Here is a 15,142-nt window from a genome sequence, read left to right as displayed (position 1 = left end):
CATCTTGGTGGCAATCGAGAGTTTGGTGAACACCCAGAGAGCTTATGTGTGACCCAACTCAAGAGCGAACACAACTATGAGTGATTCACCGTACCATGCTAGTGAGGCAAAGAACCATCTAATAGAGAGCACTTAGTATTTGCACGGATCAATGGGAAGCGACACCTTTGCGCTCGTGCTCTAATGAGGACTAGTAGGGAGTGTCCACTTTCTGGTAATCATCAATACATCAAGGTGTTCCTAATTCTTTCTTTATTGAAGTATTTATATTGATATAGGAGTGGAACTTATAATGCCAAACTTTTGATCTGATAGACATAGACACTTTTAGGCACAAGAAGTCAAGTTAGGCTTGTTAATAGATTTATTCGTGCAAATAAATTTAGAGAAGCATAATTCACTCTTATCTTGGACATTTTGATCCTTTCAGCACCTTATTCATGGCCTTCGTAATCTGGCGAAATGATTTAGTAGACTTTGTCTTTTGAACAAGATGCGAAGATGATTGAATTACTTTGATCTTTGCTTTGAGTCTTCGCGCTCAGGTGAAACATTTGTCTTGGTCTTTCATGTTGCTTCTTCTTCTTCATATAAAGCCAATCCTAAAAGCAGATGTTAAATAAAAAGAGAAAGGAATTGCTAATCGACTTCAAAACATCGGAGACTACGTTTGTCCAAGGTCAAATCTCCAACACATATTAGCCACTAAATTAAAGAGAATTCGGTGGCAGAGAATCACCCTGGCGTAGTCCTTTTCTCGTTTGGAATTAATGTCCAATATCATCATTTACTGTAGTGGCCACGCTCCCCCTCACATTGTTTGATCAATCCATTGACATCAACGAGGCGAAAAGCCTTTCATCCTCAACATTTGTTGAAGAAATGACCAATTCACCTTATTGTAGGTCATTTCAAAATTCATCTCTATGATAACCCATCAAACTTTTTCCTATGCATCTCTTGAAAATGGTCTCTTAAAGTATAACAACTCCTGTCAAAATGTTCGTACTAGACATGAAAGCAGTTTGGGAAGGCTTATAGTAACCTTTCAGCTACTGTAGCTATATATCTTGTTTGCCATGGCATTTGTGAAGATTTAGAAACTTAAATCAAGAAGAAAAAATGGTCTAATGTGATAAATATGTATAGCTTCCTTCTGTCTTGGAATTAATGTAATAAATCTAAAGATTAGGTTGTACAGATTCAAGTCACCCTCATGGAATTCATTAAAAAGAGCTAAGAGCTGAGGTCTCCCTTAATATCTTCTCCCAGAATGCTTGATAGAACTTGGTCGGAAAGTCGTCCGATCCTGACACCTTGTTTCAAGAGAGGAATGAAATCTATGCGAACATATTTGTCCGCAAATCTAGAAATATGTTATTTTGCATGTTCGTGTCGTCATCAACACTCTTCCATCCCCCTATAGCTCATCATCAACATTTTAGGATGCATCTTGTTTCCTCACAAGTTGACGTTATAAGGCCATTTCCATCGGAGCATGGATATGAGCGTGCAAAACAATGTTTTACACTGTAGACTACATTGTTTAGGGAGTGACTAGGGAGTGGGATAGGAAGGCTACTAGAGATAGCCTAACAGGGACAGATTTGGAGGACTCAACCCCCTATATCCATGAAACTCTATTAAATAAAAATGTGGAGCGTAGAGGAGAAGAGAGGTGGAAGAAGAAGAGGAGGTTGAGGTAGATGAGAAGGGAGGAGGAAGAAGTCAGATAGACCATAAGTGTTATGTCTCGTTTTAATATAAAAAAATAGTATCCTGTCCATGACTCGACATCATCTATGTTGATACAAGTTAGAAAAATGCTGCATTTCTCGATATGTGTATGCTTTTTTTTCCATATTAATCTTCTTTTGTTGTTGGTTAAATATTAAGATAACGCTACAGACGTCTTTGATGAAATTGCATATATAGTGGGTTGAAGACATAAGTACACTCGTGCTGGTCCGTACACGCGCTGTCCTCTTCCATGCATACGTAGATGCACCGCACACACTGACACTGACACACCTGCTGAAGCTGAAGCGCATTCCATCCATATGGAAGCAACAGCACTCCACTGATGCGCTGCAGTGCGCGGAGTGGAGAAGAAGACGACGAGGACCGATGGCCACCACGCACGCAGTCAAGTCGTCGGGGGGCGCGTACAGATCGGCAGGGAAGAGGGAGTGGTGAACATGCGCATGTGCGTGAATACAACGTGGATGCTGCTGTGTCGAGACGAGACACGAGAGCCGTCTGGATCATCTCTCTCGGCTGTCGGCTCAGCTCAGCTACAGGCGTGGGGTCACCTGTGCCTCTCCCAAGCCGAGAAAGACCCTCGCGCGCGAGCAGAAAGAAACGAAGCCGGGTGCCCGGACTCTGGTCCTCCACTCCACTCGGACACTCGTGCTAGCAGAGCCAGAGCAGCAGCCTTTGGCCTTGTGCATAGCTCAGCAGCTGGTCCCGTCAGTTCGTCACACACGCCACGCCACGCCACGCATCTCCGCACAGGAGCAGTGATCAGTGGATGGAGATGGAGCCAATAGCGAGCACCAGACAGAGGGCCTTGCTTGCCCCTGCAGATCCTGCTCTGCTTGCCTGCCTGTCCATTCCATCCACACTCGCGTCGCGTCGCGAGCGATTCTTTCTGGCCGGCCGCATGCATGCATCAGGCTGTGCGCAGCGGTACACCCTAGCGATCCCACTCCCCTTACATGCGGTGCGTAGGGGCACCCTATGGCCGCAGCGGTGCCCCTACAGCGCCCTCTACGTGTCGGTCCCCTTCTCTCTCCCCCCAGATATAGGCCCTGTTTGGCACAGCTTATTTTCAGCTTCTTCACAAATTTAAGCAGAAGTTCTGCCAAACAGCTAGCTTCTGCAGCAGCTTATCAGTTCAGCTGCTTCTCAGAATACACTAAAAGCAGTCAACAAGCAGAAGCTGCTTTTCACCAGCTTATCAGATAAGCTGCTTTTTCAACAAGCAGCAGCTGTGCCAAACAGGGCCATAGCGTGTCACTGTTTATCACCTTAAACACTGTGCTGTGGGTCCACGAGTAATTGTTAGTAGATAAAAAATTGATAGTTGGTATAGAAAATGATATTTTATAGTGGTAGTGGGGTATAGGGGAAGTATTTAGGGGGAACCGCTGCGGGAGATGAAAAATAGGGGGGAAAATAGAGAGAAAAAGTGATATAAGGGGAAAAATTTAGGGGTAACGGTTGCGGATAGCCTCAGCGAGCGGTGCTCTGGAGGGAGTGTAGAGTAAGTACCACACTGCATGCTGTGTTGGCGTGTCCGATATGCCTGACGACCTGAGCTGAGCAGTCAGTGCGAAACACCGGAGCCTGCAAGTGCAACCCCGTATCCGCCACGTATCTGACTGTCTCGCTGTCAGAGGAAGGGCACATGGTAAAGCTACTAGTACAGGCATGTTCACTTGTTCGCTATTTGGCATAGGCGCGCGCTACTACAGGAGAAAAGGTCACAGAGGTATGGATGGACAGGTTCTTTTTTTTTGTATATATATATCTCTCTCTCTTCATTTTGAGGTACGTCTTGGAGGACAGACAGCAGGAGGGAACTCGAAACAAGCAGCTACAAAAGTGTCCAGCAAAGCAAGTGCAAGTGATGAGCCAATGGCTGTTTTATTCACTATAGCCTTAGCGCCAGAAATCACAACGATGATTTCCAGAACGAACATACATAAGCACCTGCACCGCTGCTGCCTGCTGGCGCCTGATACTCTACCATCACTAGGTGACTGGCTATGTCACTTTTAAATAAATATAACTATATAAAGCGGGGAAACCTCTGTTTCTTTTCTTCTTTATTTTTTTAAAAAAATAGAACCATATCACTAGTATATATGTTTCCCATCGAACAGATCATGTAAAAATTCCTACTAATCATACCCCAGCCGGTGCATCTAATTTTCCTCCACGACGTTGATTTAGGTTTGTATTCGCCGGCAACTACGACGGACAGGGTCCACGTTTCTTTGGCATACGTCACCAAACATCTCTCAAGTATCTCCCTTCCATCTGCAGGCTCTTCACGTAGCTTTCTGCCTTGGAGTTGTTGTCCATAGACCCCTGCACAGCACACATTCAGGGTACCGTTCAGTGAATCGGAACAATGATTGGTCTGTACCCCTGTTGTAAAACACTAGCGATGGTTTATCAAGGCGTCGTCGTGTGAAGCGAGCGCGTGTTCAAGACCAGCAGTTACCCTGGCCTGAACCTGATGAACGGATCGAGGAGGCTAGGAACGCTGAACTGTATGGTCTTTAGTCGGCAACTGGTGGGTCGGTAGGTACTAGCCAAAGGGCGTGGAACTACAGTTTTTTTTCTACAAGATGATTTGACTGACTATACCCATTACCCTCGTTATGAGGCTACATTCCAGAAAGACACGTTGGGGACAGAATACCATAACAAATGTATTAAACGGACGCAAAAGGGGATTTATTTACTCAAACAAGACAAGAAAAGTTACACTGGACCTAACGCAGCAAGGTTCTGATGTTGCTGACAGTAGTCAGCAGCCGAGCTTTGCAAGATCGATGCTTGGTTGTGGTTTCAAAAGCTTGAGTAAATATTAACAGGTAAAGCAGTCTAGCGGCCATCCACTTTTTAGGCCCCCCTCGGCAATGCAGTTAACCAAGTCTAGAGTGCAACAGGGGGACAGTGACACAACACGAGTAGCCGTACCTGCTCCTGGACGATGGTATGTAGCGTGCGATGGACATCTCTAGCCATGCCTTTTGCGTCACCGCAAACATAAATGTAGCCGCCCTGAGAAATGATGCTCCAAAGCTCGGCAGCCTGGGGAAGGTCACGTAACGATGGTGAAATGGAGGGGAAATATACGCCTTCCCAACGAAACATGATTAGAGCAATGGTAATCGGATTACCTTTTGCGCCATTTTGTGCTGAACATACTCTTTTGTAGGACCCTCACGAGAAAAGGCTACGATCAACTCAGAGAGGGCACCGGCATCAACAAAATTATTGAGCTCATCCTCGTATATGAAGTCCTGAACAAATAAAGCATTCATCAGTAAAGTTAGTTTAAAAAAAACTAGGAAGTACGTCCAGCAACATGTAAGATCATTTAACGCATTTCTGTATGTAAATAGTAATGCGGAAAACTTTCTTGACAGATAATGAGCTTTGAAAGAGAAATAATCACATAGCAGATAAGTATTTTCTATGTCAGAAGCATAGGTGAGAAAAAAAAAACCGAAAGATTTCAGCAGTCATGGATTTCTGCATGCTAACTGTAGACGAAGAGGGAAAATTTGAAACATAAGCCATACCATCTTCCGATTTCTGCACCCAAAGAAGAGGACAGCATGGCCCAGTTCCACCTCTGCCTGTTTTAAAGCTAGTCGTTCCTGCCAGTGCAAAATACAGCAGCCATTCACAATCTTAGAGGGGGGCAAAGTTGGAAGAACAATGGACGACTTTAAGACAACAACAACAAAAAAAACCTGTAAGAAGCCCCTGAAAGGTGCCAGACCAGTCCCAGGGCCAATCATTATAATGGGCACAGTAGGATCAGCAGGCAGTTTGAAGTTTGATTGCCTAACAAAAATTGGAGCCCAGCTGCAGTCTTTGCTATCTTCCAAGGGAGTCGAATGCTGCAAGTAGGATGAGCATACTAAAATGTTTACTGGATGGCATGATGAGTGATACAAATCACTTGAAAGGATTTCACAAAAAAAAGGCTTGAAAGGATTAGATTATTCTATACCTGAATAAATTTACGTGATTATATTTGTTGAAATTTGCACAACTCCGTTTCAAGATTCATCTTTTAAAAAAAAAAGAAACAGAAGGACAAAATGGCTTCTAAATGTGAAACAGTAGGCAACATTGTACCTTCATCCAAGTAGAACAGACTCCTTTGTGAATTCTTCCGGTAGGGGTTGGCCCATATACTAGTGCACATGTCACATGAATCCTTGTTGGTGCTATTCTGTAGCAATATAATTTCAGTCTTAATTGATCAATCGATTTGAACTTTTAAATGAGGTATTATTTAGAAGTCATAGGTACCTCGGTGAGGAAGATATTGAGTAGTATCTTGGCTGCAGGCGAGGACAAATAGCTGCAAAGAAAACACCAAGTGGAGGCTTTGCTGATGGGAACTCTGACATAACTTCCAAGAGACTTCTTTGGCTTGTGACTATCCATTGTGAATACTCCTTCTGCCAATGAAATTAATGTAAGAGACTGAAAGAGAAATACAACACCAAAATCAGAAAGTATATTGATCTATTTTACCAACCAACCTTTCCAGCAGGAGACGCGAGATGTCTAAGCCGCTCAGCCTCTTTAGAATCAGATGCATGAGCAGCCAGCGCCAGTAAAGCACTCTGCAACAGCCATTGCGGAAATACATTAATGTGAATGAAATTGTCATAACAAATGCATGAAAAGAGACAAATGTAAGTTCACCTTCTTAGGCGAATTCAAAAGATCTGCATATCTCGTAAGCGCAGTCCTCACTGTGCAAGGGGACGGGAAAGGAGGTGGCAAAGAACCCCCACAGAGCGGGGTACCATCCTCTTGGTCAGCATAAATAGAGAATAAAGTATCTGGTGAATAACCTAGCAGTTTTTCTGCCTCTTCAACAGTTTCGATGCAATTTTCAGCATAGACACCAACATGATCTCCAGTTTCATATCTATATAGGTAAAGAGGACTAATCAGCAATCTGAAGTCCAAATTAACAAATATGCATGTCTATTATCTACTACTACTTCCCGAATTAACATATAGAATTAACCGGATATACTAACTTTAGGCCAGTTCCAGCAATATCAAACTCTAAATGAATGCAGGATCGGTCAGAAGCTGGTGTATGAAGCTCTCGCCGAACAGCCACATTTGCTCTGCAAGAAAGCATGATCTGCATCAGCTCATAAGACAGGCACAGCCAAATTTCCAGGCATATGAAAGTACAAAAATATCCATACCTGCAAGGATGTTGAATGTCATAAACAGTATGGCCATTACTGAGAGCAAAAGACTTGTTAATGTACATGTCATCCTCTGGTTTGACAAACACAACTCTATATTCTGGGATAGCAGCTGTGTAAGGAGTTGGTGCAGTTGAAGAATCATCTTCCTGGCGGAGCAATTTATCCAATTCTGGCCATAGAAGTTCCTTCCTTTAATCAGAGGAACCAGCAAAAGGCATTAGCTTCGGCACAAGTGTCAAAGAAAAAGGAACGTAATCTACTATATTGAGATAAAAGTTGGGCAATGTGAGTGTAAGAAAAATAAACCGAGGCTCATTAACAGTTAAAGTTTTGGTGTTTGATGATCAACATAACCATTTAGACTAACATCATCTTCTAGTCTTTGATCATAGTTCAAAGGATGTAGAGTGGACTTGGATGAAGACAAATAGGTGACTCAAATGATCAAAACCTTAAATAAGACATTAGAAGACATGATTCCTTCAAGTACATGCAAGAGTCCAAGGCACAAGATAGAAGAAACCCGGACGAAGACACGCAAAGAAACAAAGGAAAACAGACTGCTTAGTAGCACAGCACCGGACATATCCGGTGAGACACCGAATTAACCACTAGATACGAGTTGTACGTTACTGAAGAAGGGCTCTTGCAACAGGTGTGCACGGACGAAGCACCAGATACGACACTCAGGGAAGACTGCAACATGTTTAGCGAGATCCACAAGGCACCAGACACGTCCAGTGTACCACCAGATACCCCACCAAACGGGGTACTTAGAGAGGGTTAGAAAGAGAATAGAGACGGCTATAACGCACCAGACGTGTACGGTGTAACGCAGGTCAAAGCACTGGATGCCCGGACTCAAAAGGCTAGCAATGGATAGTTCTAACGCCTACCTAAGGTGGACAAGCACCGTTCTATCCAATGTGGGCACCGGAGTGTCGGTGAGTGCCAGAACTAATGTGTCACTTCCAACCTGTGTTTTCAAGTCGTCCGACTAATCGCGATTAGTCGCGATTAGTCGGGCTAGTCGGTTAGCAGAGCTCGATTAGGCAGCCGACTCGACTAGAGTACCTGGTCGCCCTGGTCGTCCGACTAGTCGACGATTAGGGCCGATTAGTCGCTCGATTAGCCGGTTCTGGGCGACTAGGTTTAGGACCTAGATTTTTTTTGGACTTGTAGTATTAATGTGTGTTGTGTGGTACTGGTATCTGGGACTTGTAGTATTAATAACTAGTAAGTGTTTCTCTGCTGTTTTCACTTTTCAGTATTGCTGAATTCATGTCATGTTTACCTTATCCTTCATAATATAGTATATGAAGTTCATATATACTATATAGTTATATAATTATTTACTATATAGTATAATAGTATATATTATATAGTATATACATAGGTCCTGGTCTCCTGGATGAACAGGACGACCAGTAAACGACCAGGTCGACCAGAGCTCGATTAGTCGGACCTAGTCGACGACTAATCGAGATTAGTCGCTGGTCGGCCCCCCAGTTCGACTAGCTGGTCGAGCGACCAGAAAACATAGCTTCCAACTGCTAGTTTTGCACTTGGGGCTATATATATACCACTCCAACCGACCATTTTAGAGAGTTGAGAAACATTGCAAGTGAGTTGAGACTCATTCCTAGTAGCTCTAGATACAAAAGTGCTCAAAGATACTCATGCTATCTCCAGCAACTTACTTATCACCATACCCATATTCAAAGTTACCCAACTAGGAGCTTGGTCCTCGTGTGGGAATCCTCGCGAGGGGCTCCAACGCAGACTAGAGGGAAGCTCGCGCGCTTCTCTATACCTCGGTAAAAATATCAAAGATGTTGACGGAAGTTTGAATCCCTATCGCCTTTAAACTTTTGTATTTATATTGTGTATCTTGATCGTGTGCTTTACCTTCCAAGCTTAGTTGTTAGGCTAATGGATAGGCTTGGAACCTAGATTGCATAACTCTTTGCGGTAGACATAGCAACACTTAGTCAAAATTATAGTTGTACATAGATAGTTTATTTATTTATTGTATAGGTTTTGACTAGGAAAATAATAGAGACCATACTTAGAAAATTAGATTGTCTAATTCACCCCACCCCCTCTCTCCCCCTTAGGCATCAAGATCCTTATAATCAGCAAACAGAAGCACTATACACAAGATAAAACAAATGGATAACCAGGAAAAAAAGAAATCCATGCCTCAAAAAAAATGAGACCACAGTTAAGTTCACTGGGATTCAGAATGTTAAATGGATTTGGGTGAGATCTTGTAATCACAAATCTTCTTTGGATAAAATTCAGCAAAAGCTTAAAGTGTTTAAGCAATATTATAAAGGGTAGGGTTTTAATCTACAGGGGGAGTGGAGGAAGAAAAGAAGCTTGATACAGAGTGAGTTAAGTGAGTTGGAGGAGCAAGAAGAATCTGTGGGGCTGCTACCCCATCAGGTGGAGAGAAAAGTAGAGTTGTTGAATGGAAATTTTAGTTTGTTAGAACAAGAGGAATTATACTGGTATAAGGAGCCATGAGTCATGGCTGCTAAAAGGAGACAATAATACAGTTTTTTTTCACAAATGTGCAAATGGTAGAAAAAGAAAAAAATATTATCTTAACTTTGAAAAAAGTTGGGGTATGTTATGGTCACTAGATCGGTGAGGGATTGGAGAGGGGTATCGATGGGCAGGAACGTCGGTCGGGGGCCTTTGCCCACGGCCAAGCAAGAGGAGGGTTTGTCCCTTCTAATTCTTGTCTGCTTTATTTCTCATCCATTGATTACATAAATAGGCCGGTTGGCTGCCCCTATCTAGCTAGAGATCCTTATCTCCTAAAAACTCTTAACAAACTACTAACTGATAACCTTCCTAGATAATCTCAACTAATCTCCTAAATAATCTCAACTAATCTTCTAATCTTATTTCTAACTATCCTTATCTAATCCCCCTTGAGGGCCCAGGGCTGCTGCTACCGCAGCCCCTCCGTGGGCCTCCTTAGGCCCTGACACTACACCCCTCCTGGACAAGCAGCTCGCCCTCGAGCTGCCGCATAACGGGTGCTCAAAGACCGAGTCTACTTGACCCAAAACCAAACACCTAGAAGACAAGCCTTTTACATCTCGGCTTATCTTATTATTTTGAATCTGATTTTTTTTACCCCATAAGATAAGGCGGACACGCACGTGTGCAGCCACCTGGATCCCATGGACGCCATCTGCACGAAAGGGGAGCGCATGGATGGGCACCTGGAATAGGTCGCAACAATAACCAGCGGAGGCGCCCTCGTGGCGGACGGTAGCGGAATGTGGTGGCGCTAAATAGTGCGCCCTTGTTGATGACGAGGTGAGTGTCTTCCCTACCGCCGCTGTCGTAGAGTTGAAGTTCGTCGCCCGCGGGACACGTATCATGCTCGCACTTCGAGATAGCGGCCTGGTGCCACTGCTGATGGCCGTCCGACAGGGTGAGGTCGCGCCGACGTGTGCCGAGGTCAACCGTCACCAAGGCTGCCTCGAGCATCTGCCGGCGCATCTCCCGCACTTTCTATCGTGCAAGGAAGCCACGAGCAGCAGCTTGTATGCCCACAGCCGCCGACGTCCGGAGCCGTGCGGACAGCGCCAGCTGGTGTTGCTCATGTTGCACTGCTGCCTTGATTTGCAGCAGCCCTTGCTCAACCTTCTGGAGCGTGGCTTGCATCTTTGTGAGATCAGCCCTTATGTTGGTCCACAAATCTCCCATCGATGGAGCTGGTGATTGCTGAGTCGTGGCTGCCCCTAGTGGCGTCGCCCATGGGGACGGAGACGCCGTCAACGAAGATGATGTGATGAAATTTGGCATTGTCCCTGGGGATGGGCACGCCGGCGTCCAGGATGTGGTGACAAAATTGGCAGGCGATGCTGCCCATGGAGATAGGGACGCTGGTTGCCAGGATGGCGTGACGAAGGTGGCATGCGGCGCAGCCCATGGAGATGGGGACGTCGGTTGCCAGGACGGTGTGACGAAGGTGACATGCGGCGTTGTCCATGGAGATGGGGACGCCGATTGCCAGGATGACGCCGCGAAATTGGCAGCAGAAGCCATGGGATCAGATCGAAACCCAAGCTAGTCGATACCAGATGTTATGGTCACTAGATCGGTGAGGGATTGGAGAGGGGTATCGATGGGCAGGAACGTCGGCCGGGGGCCTTTGCCCACGGCCAAGCAAGAGGAGGGTTTGTCCCTTCTAATTCTTGTCTGCTTTATTTCTCATCCATTGATTACATAAATAGGCCGGTTGGCTGCCCCTATCTAGCTAGAGATCCTTATCTCCTAAAAACTCTCAACAAACTACTAACTGATAACCTTCCTAGATAATCTCAACTAATCTTCTAAATAATCTCAACTAATCTTCTAATCTTATTTCTAACTATCCTTATCTAATCCCCCTTGAGGGCCCATGGCTGCTGCTACCGCAGCCCCTCCGTGGGCCTCCTTAGGCCCTGACAGGGTACTTATTGAAGGGGATGAAAATCTACAAAGACATGCAACTAAATATTATAAAGAACTATTTGGCACTGAACCAAGTTATAAAGAACTATTTGGCCCTGCTGACTAAAGATAATTTGCTCAGAAGGAAGTGGATAGGAAGTCCTGATTCCTATTTTTGTAGCTGTAATGAGTCAATTGAGCATTTATTCTTTTCTTGTCCTATTTCAAGAGTGATTTGGGCTTGTATTGCACATTGCTTTGGTGCTAATAGAATCCCACTTACTCTAAACCAGTGATGGACCTGGTGTGATAGGTGGATCCCTTTAGGAATGAAAAACCATGTGTGGGGGGTGTAGCTGCAATTTGTTGAGCAATATGGAAAGCTTGGAATAAAGCATGTTTTGACAATAAAATTATCAAAAATCCCTTGGAGATCATTTGCCACGCATGTGCATTAATGAAATATTGGACAGGTCTACATGGAGAGCTGGACAGGGAGGCACTGGAAGCTGGAGTCAACACCATGCTGCAGGTGGCCATGGACACACTGGCGTCCAAGAGAAGCAAGTTGGCAGTGGGCTCAAAAGAAGATTATGGACATAAGTGTTAGGTTTTTTAGTTGGCTGTTTCTTTTGCTGTCGAAACTGGTAGGTTGTTTGGTGTGCTGCTGAAGACAGTAGTGCGGTGTTGTTTTCGCATGTTTAGCTATCTTTCGACTGTTTTGACGTGCGGGGTGTTAAGTCTTAGTTTTGCTCCATTTCGTTAAACTGGTGGTTGGTTTCGGTGGTCGCTTCCTGTTGCGCAGGTGGTTCAGCACTTATCTTCGCTTCCTCTTATCAGTCTGTAATATATTTCTGACTCTTGTATTTCCATTCTATGAATCAAAATGGGGTTACCTCAATTCAAAAAAAAGTTCACTGGGATTCGTACCATGCGTTAAAGTCATCCTCAATGCATTGATCATCATCTCCAAGACCAACAGGAACGATACGTTTGGCACCTAGATGAGATGTAAATGGAAAGAAATTAATTACCATCGAATATTCAAGAACACAAATTAACTTGAAATGGCATGTAATCCACAATAAGTAATACAAAAGATACAATGTATCTCACTGAAGAATAATATTTACATTGTGAAACAGCTGGTCAGTCCTTTCTTAAAAATAAAGGTTGATTTGGTTTACTTATACAAAGGTTAGACGTTCCACTCAGGCAACCATAAAAAAACAGATATTCAACTCTTTAAGCATTTAAGCAGTATTACCAAATAACACGAAGAAAAATGCAATGTGTTTACACTACACATGATCACCCACAATATAGCTTACATTTAATATGCATTCTAAAAGAAATTCCACCTATGACTAGTGCGACGTGCAGAAGTTTTCAGGGAACACAAGCATATAGTCATACATACTGTAGTAACAAGAATCATTGATGTGGCCAGAGATTTTGTTACCTTGTTCTGCGAGGAGTTGATCAACCACCTTTCCAACCTTCAGTTGATAATGAATTGGCAACAAGAATAGCATAAGTACAAATCAGAGATCATGCATGCATCCAGTCAATGTAGACACACCAGCAAACCTTGTTAAAGTGCTCATACTGTCTATTTCCGAGGCCAAACACCCCAAACCGAAGATTATTCAACCACTCGCCTCTCTCATTACCCTGCAGCCAAACCCAAAAAAGGCAATTAATGCATAGTACCAAAGGGTCATCCACAAGTGCAACCATAAAAGTAAATTTGTATCCCAACCTCTGAGAACCATTTATAAAACCTCGCTGCATTGTCAGTTGGCTCTCCATCGCCATAACTGAAACGACAACAAGACATGTTGGCAAATGGCAATTCACCAGAAACAAAATTCATACTTTCTCCATGCTTGATTGATTAACTTAATCACACCGCCCCAATTCTTACGTTGCCAGGAAGAACAATGCGATGCTCTCCTTCTTAAGCTTCTCCTCGTATTCCTCATCCTCAGCGGCGTAATCTTCCTGAACCCCAAGGCAACAGATGAGCTGACAAAAGCAAGAAATTTTGAGAAGCGGCATAAGGATGAAGCTTCCGCGACATACCAGATCGACCACCTTGAAGACAGCCTTGTCGTACCTCGCCTTGGCCTCTTCGGCGAGCGCCTACATCCACGCCCAAAAGTGCCGTCAAATCCGATCTTAGCCAGCGGTGCAAGCAAGCGAGCAGAGCGCCGAGCTCTGGCTGTAGTCTGTAGAAGGGACCGCAAACACAGCAAACAGAGGAGCAGAGTTTGAGTAGGGACCTTGGCAAAGCCCTCAGCGGTGCCGGTCTGCGTGCCGAAGAAGACAATGACCCTCTGCCTGCCGTCGTCGGGGTCCGGCTCGTCCTTGGGCTTCACGGCGAGCGGGCGCGGCGGCGCCTGTGCCGCGGCCGCGGCCGCCCGAGGCGCGGAGGAGCGGCGGACGAGCAGGGCAACGCCGCAGCCGACTAGCACGGCGAGAGAGGTGGTGAGCAGCAGGAAGAGGTGTCGATTCTCGGCGAGCGCGGACGCCCAGTGCGCCCCGCCTTCGGGGTCCCGCCCCGTCAGCAGTGCCGCTAGCAGGTCCAGCGCCGAGGGCTTCAGAGCCGCCGACGCCGCCGAGTCCATCGGAGCTTGGTGGGCAGGGTGCGGCTCGCGGCCGGGCGTGTCTGGTTCCGATGGGATCGTGGCGCGGAGATAATGCCCGTGCTCGTGGCCGCGAGAGGGGTTGCGGCACCGGCGGGGAGGCACGGGAAGTTTTGTGAGGCGCGGGCGTGCGGCGCGGCGGCGGTGGCTGCAGGGCGCAGGCTGAGGAGGCGGCGGGTTACCCAGCCGATCAAACGCCGAGAACTTGGAACGGACGGAGCCGGGTATGGCGAGCAGCGAGTAGCGACCGCGGCGCGGGTGCCTTGGCCAGTTGGCCTTCGGGGCAATGCAATGGCACCGGGCCCTGGCGGATTTGGCTCGATTTCTTTGTGGGTTTGTGCCTTTGTGGCACTCGTTAAGCCACCGGCCTCTGTAACAGCGACCCGCAAATTGTGTATTTCTGGCGCTCCGGCGCTCCGCGCTCGTCCTGCTCCTGCTGTGTGGGGCTCGGACGCTGCGGGCTGCCGGCCCAGATTGTGACTAGGGATGCTAACGGGATCTAAGTTTTACGCCATAAAATTAATTTAAGAATCAGATTAAATAAGGATCAGATTTGATTTATATTTATTTTTTTAACTAAAATTAGTTAAATCTTAAATAAATTATGAAGAGTCATTTGAATCGTGGTTTATTATCACCCCTATTTGTGATATGTCCAGTATGGCGTATGTGTCGGTGTTTATGATCATCACACACGTCTTTACAAGTGCAGCATTTAGACCGTTTGATACCATAACTAATTGCATCTAGCTAAAAATTAGCATTAATTGAGTTTGAAAAAAGTATAAAATAGCTCTAGTTCATCTTAATAGAGTCATTTTTAGCCAAAACTCTAACAAATAATTTGCTAACTAACTAAGGGCATATACAATCTAGAGCCTCCTGTTCGGTTTCTGAAGCAGAAAAGACGAATAAGAAACACTGTGATACAGTAGAATGTTTTTAAAATCATTCACATAATAGATGTAGCTGAGAGACAATACGATTCATGAGTGTTTAGTCACCTTTTGCAAACAATTCCTTTTGGTTCAGGAACAGAAGACA

General features: G+C 45.2%; 1 protein-coding gene across 1 annotated transcript; it reads right to left on the bottom strand.

Annotated features, from left to right (window-relative positions):
* Window positions 1-3,629: 3,629 nt before the first annotated feature.
* On the bottom strand, window positions 3,630-14,413 carry LOC103633123 (NADPH--cytochrome P450 reductase). The gene is made up of 18 exons (XM_008654801.3): window positions 13,736-14,413; window positions 13,536-13,595; window positions 13,378-13,454; window positions 13,213-13,270; window positions 13,041-13,124; window positions 12,913-12,949; window positions 12,381-12,450; window positions 6,987-7,181; window positions 6,810-6,902; window positions 6,466-6,694; window positions 6,300-6,383; window positions 6,064-6,215; window positions 5,887-5,983; window positions 5,496-5,645; window positions 5,322-5,399; window positions 4,917-5,039; window positions 4,714-4,827; window positions 3,630-4,095 (listed from the first exon to the last, which is right to left on the bottom strand). Exons 1-18 carry the CDS (start codon window positions 14,078-14,080, stop codon window positions 4,012-4,014), a joined length of 2,130 nt encoding a protein of 709 aa, XP_008653023.1. The 5' UTR covers window positions 14,081-14,413; the 3' UTR covers window positions 3,630-4,011.
* Window positions 14,414-15,142: the final 729 nt, after the last annotated feature.

Source organism: Zea mays, chromosome 7 (genome assembly GCF_902167145.1).
Source record: "Zea mays cultivar B73 chromosome 7, Zm-B73-REFERENCE-NAM-5.0, whole genome shotgun sequence".
Classification (NCBI taxonomy): Eukaryota; Viridiplantae; Streptophyta; class Magnoliopsida; order Poales; family Poaceae; genus Zea; species Zea mays.
The sequence above is the reverse complement of the archived record's forward strand: the minus strand, read 5'-3'. Positions and strand labels throughout refer to the sequence as shown.

What these genes read in the sequence shown, in the direction of transcription:
- LOC103633123 (XM_008654801.3), bottom strand. Translation starts at nt 14,080, where the DNA reads ATGGACTCGGCGGCGTCGGCGGCTCTGAAGCCCTCGGCGCTGGACCTG. An exon ending in TTTATAAATGGTTCTCAGAG is followed by an intron (nt 13,125 to 13,212) that starts GTTGGGATACAA and finishes GTTTGGCTGCAG; the next exon opens with GGTAATGAGAGAGGCGAGTG. An exon ending in ATTGCTGGAACTGGCCTAAA is followed by an intron (nt 6,695 to 6,809) that starts GTTAGTATATCC and finishes TTACCTATATAG; the next exon opens with ATATGAAACTGGAGATCATG.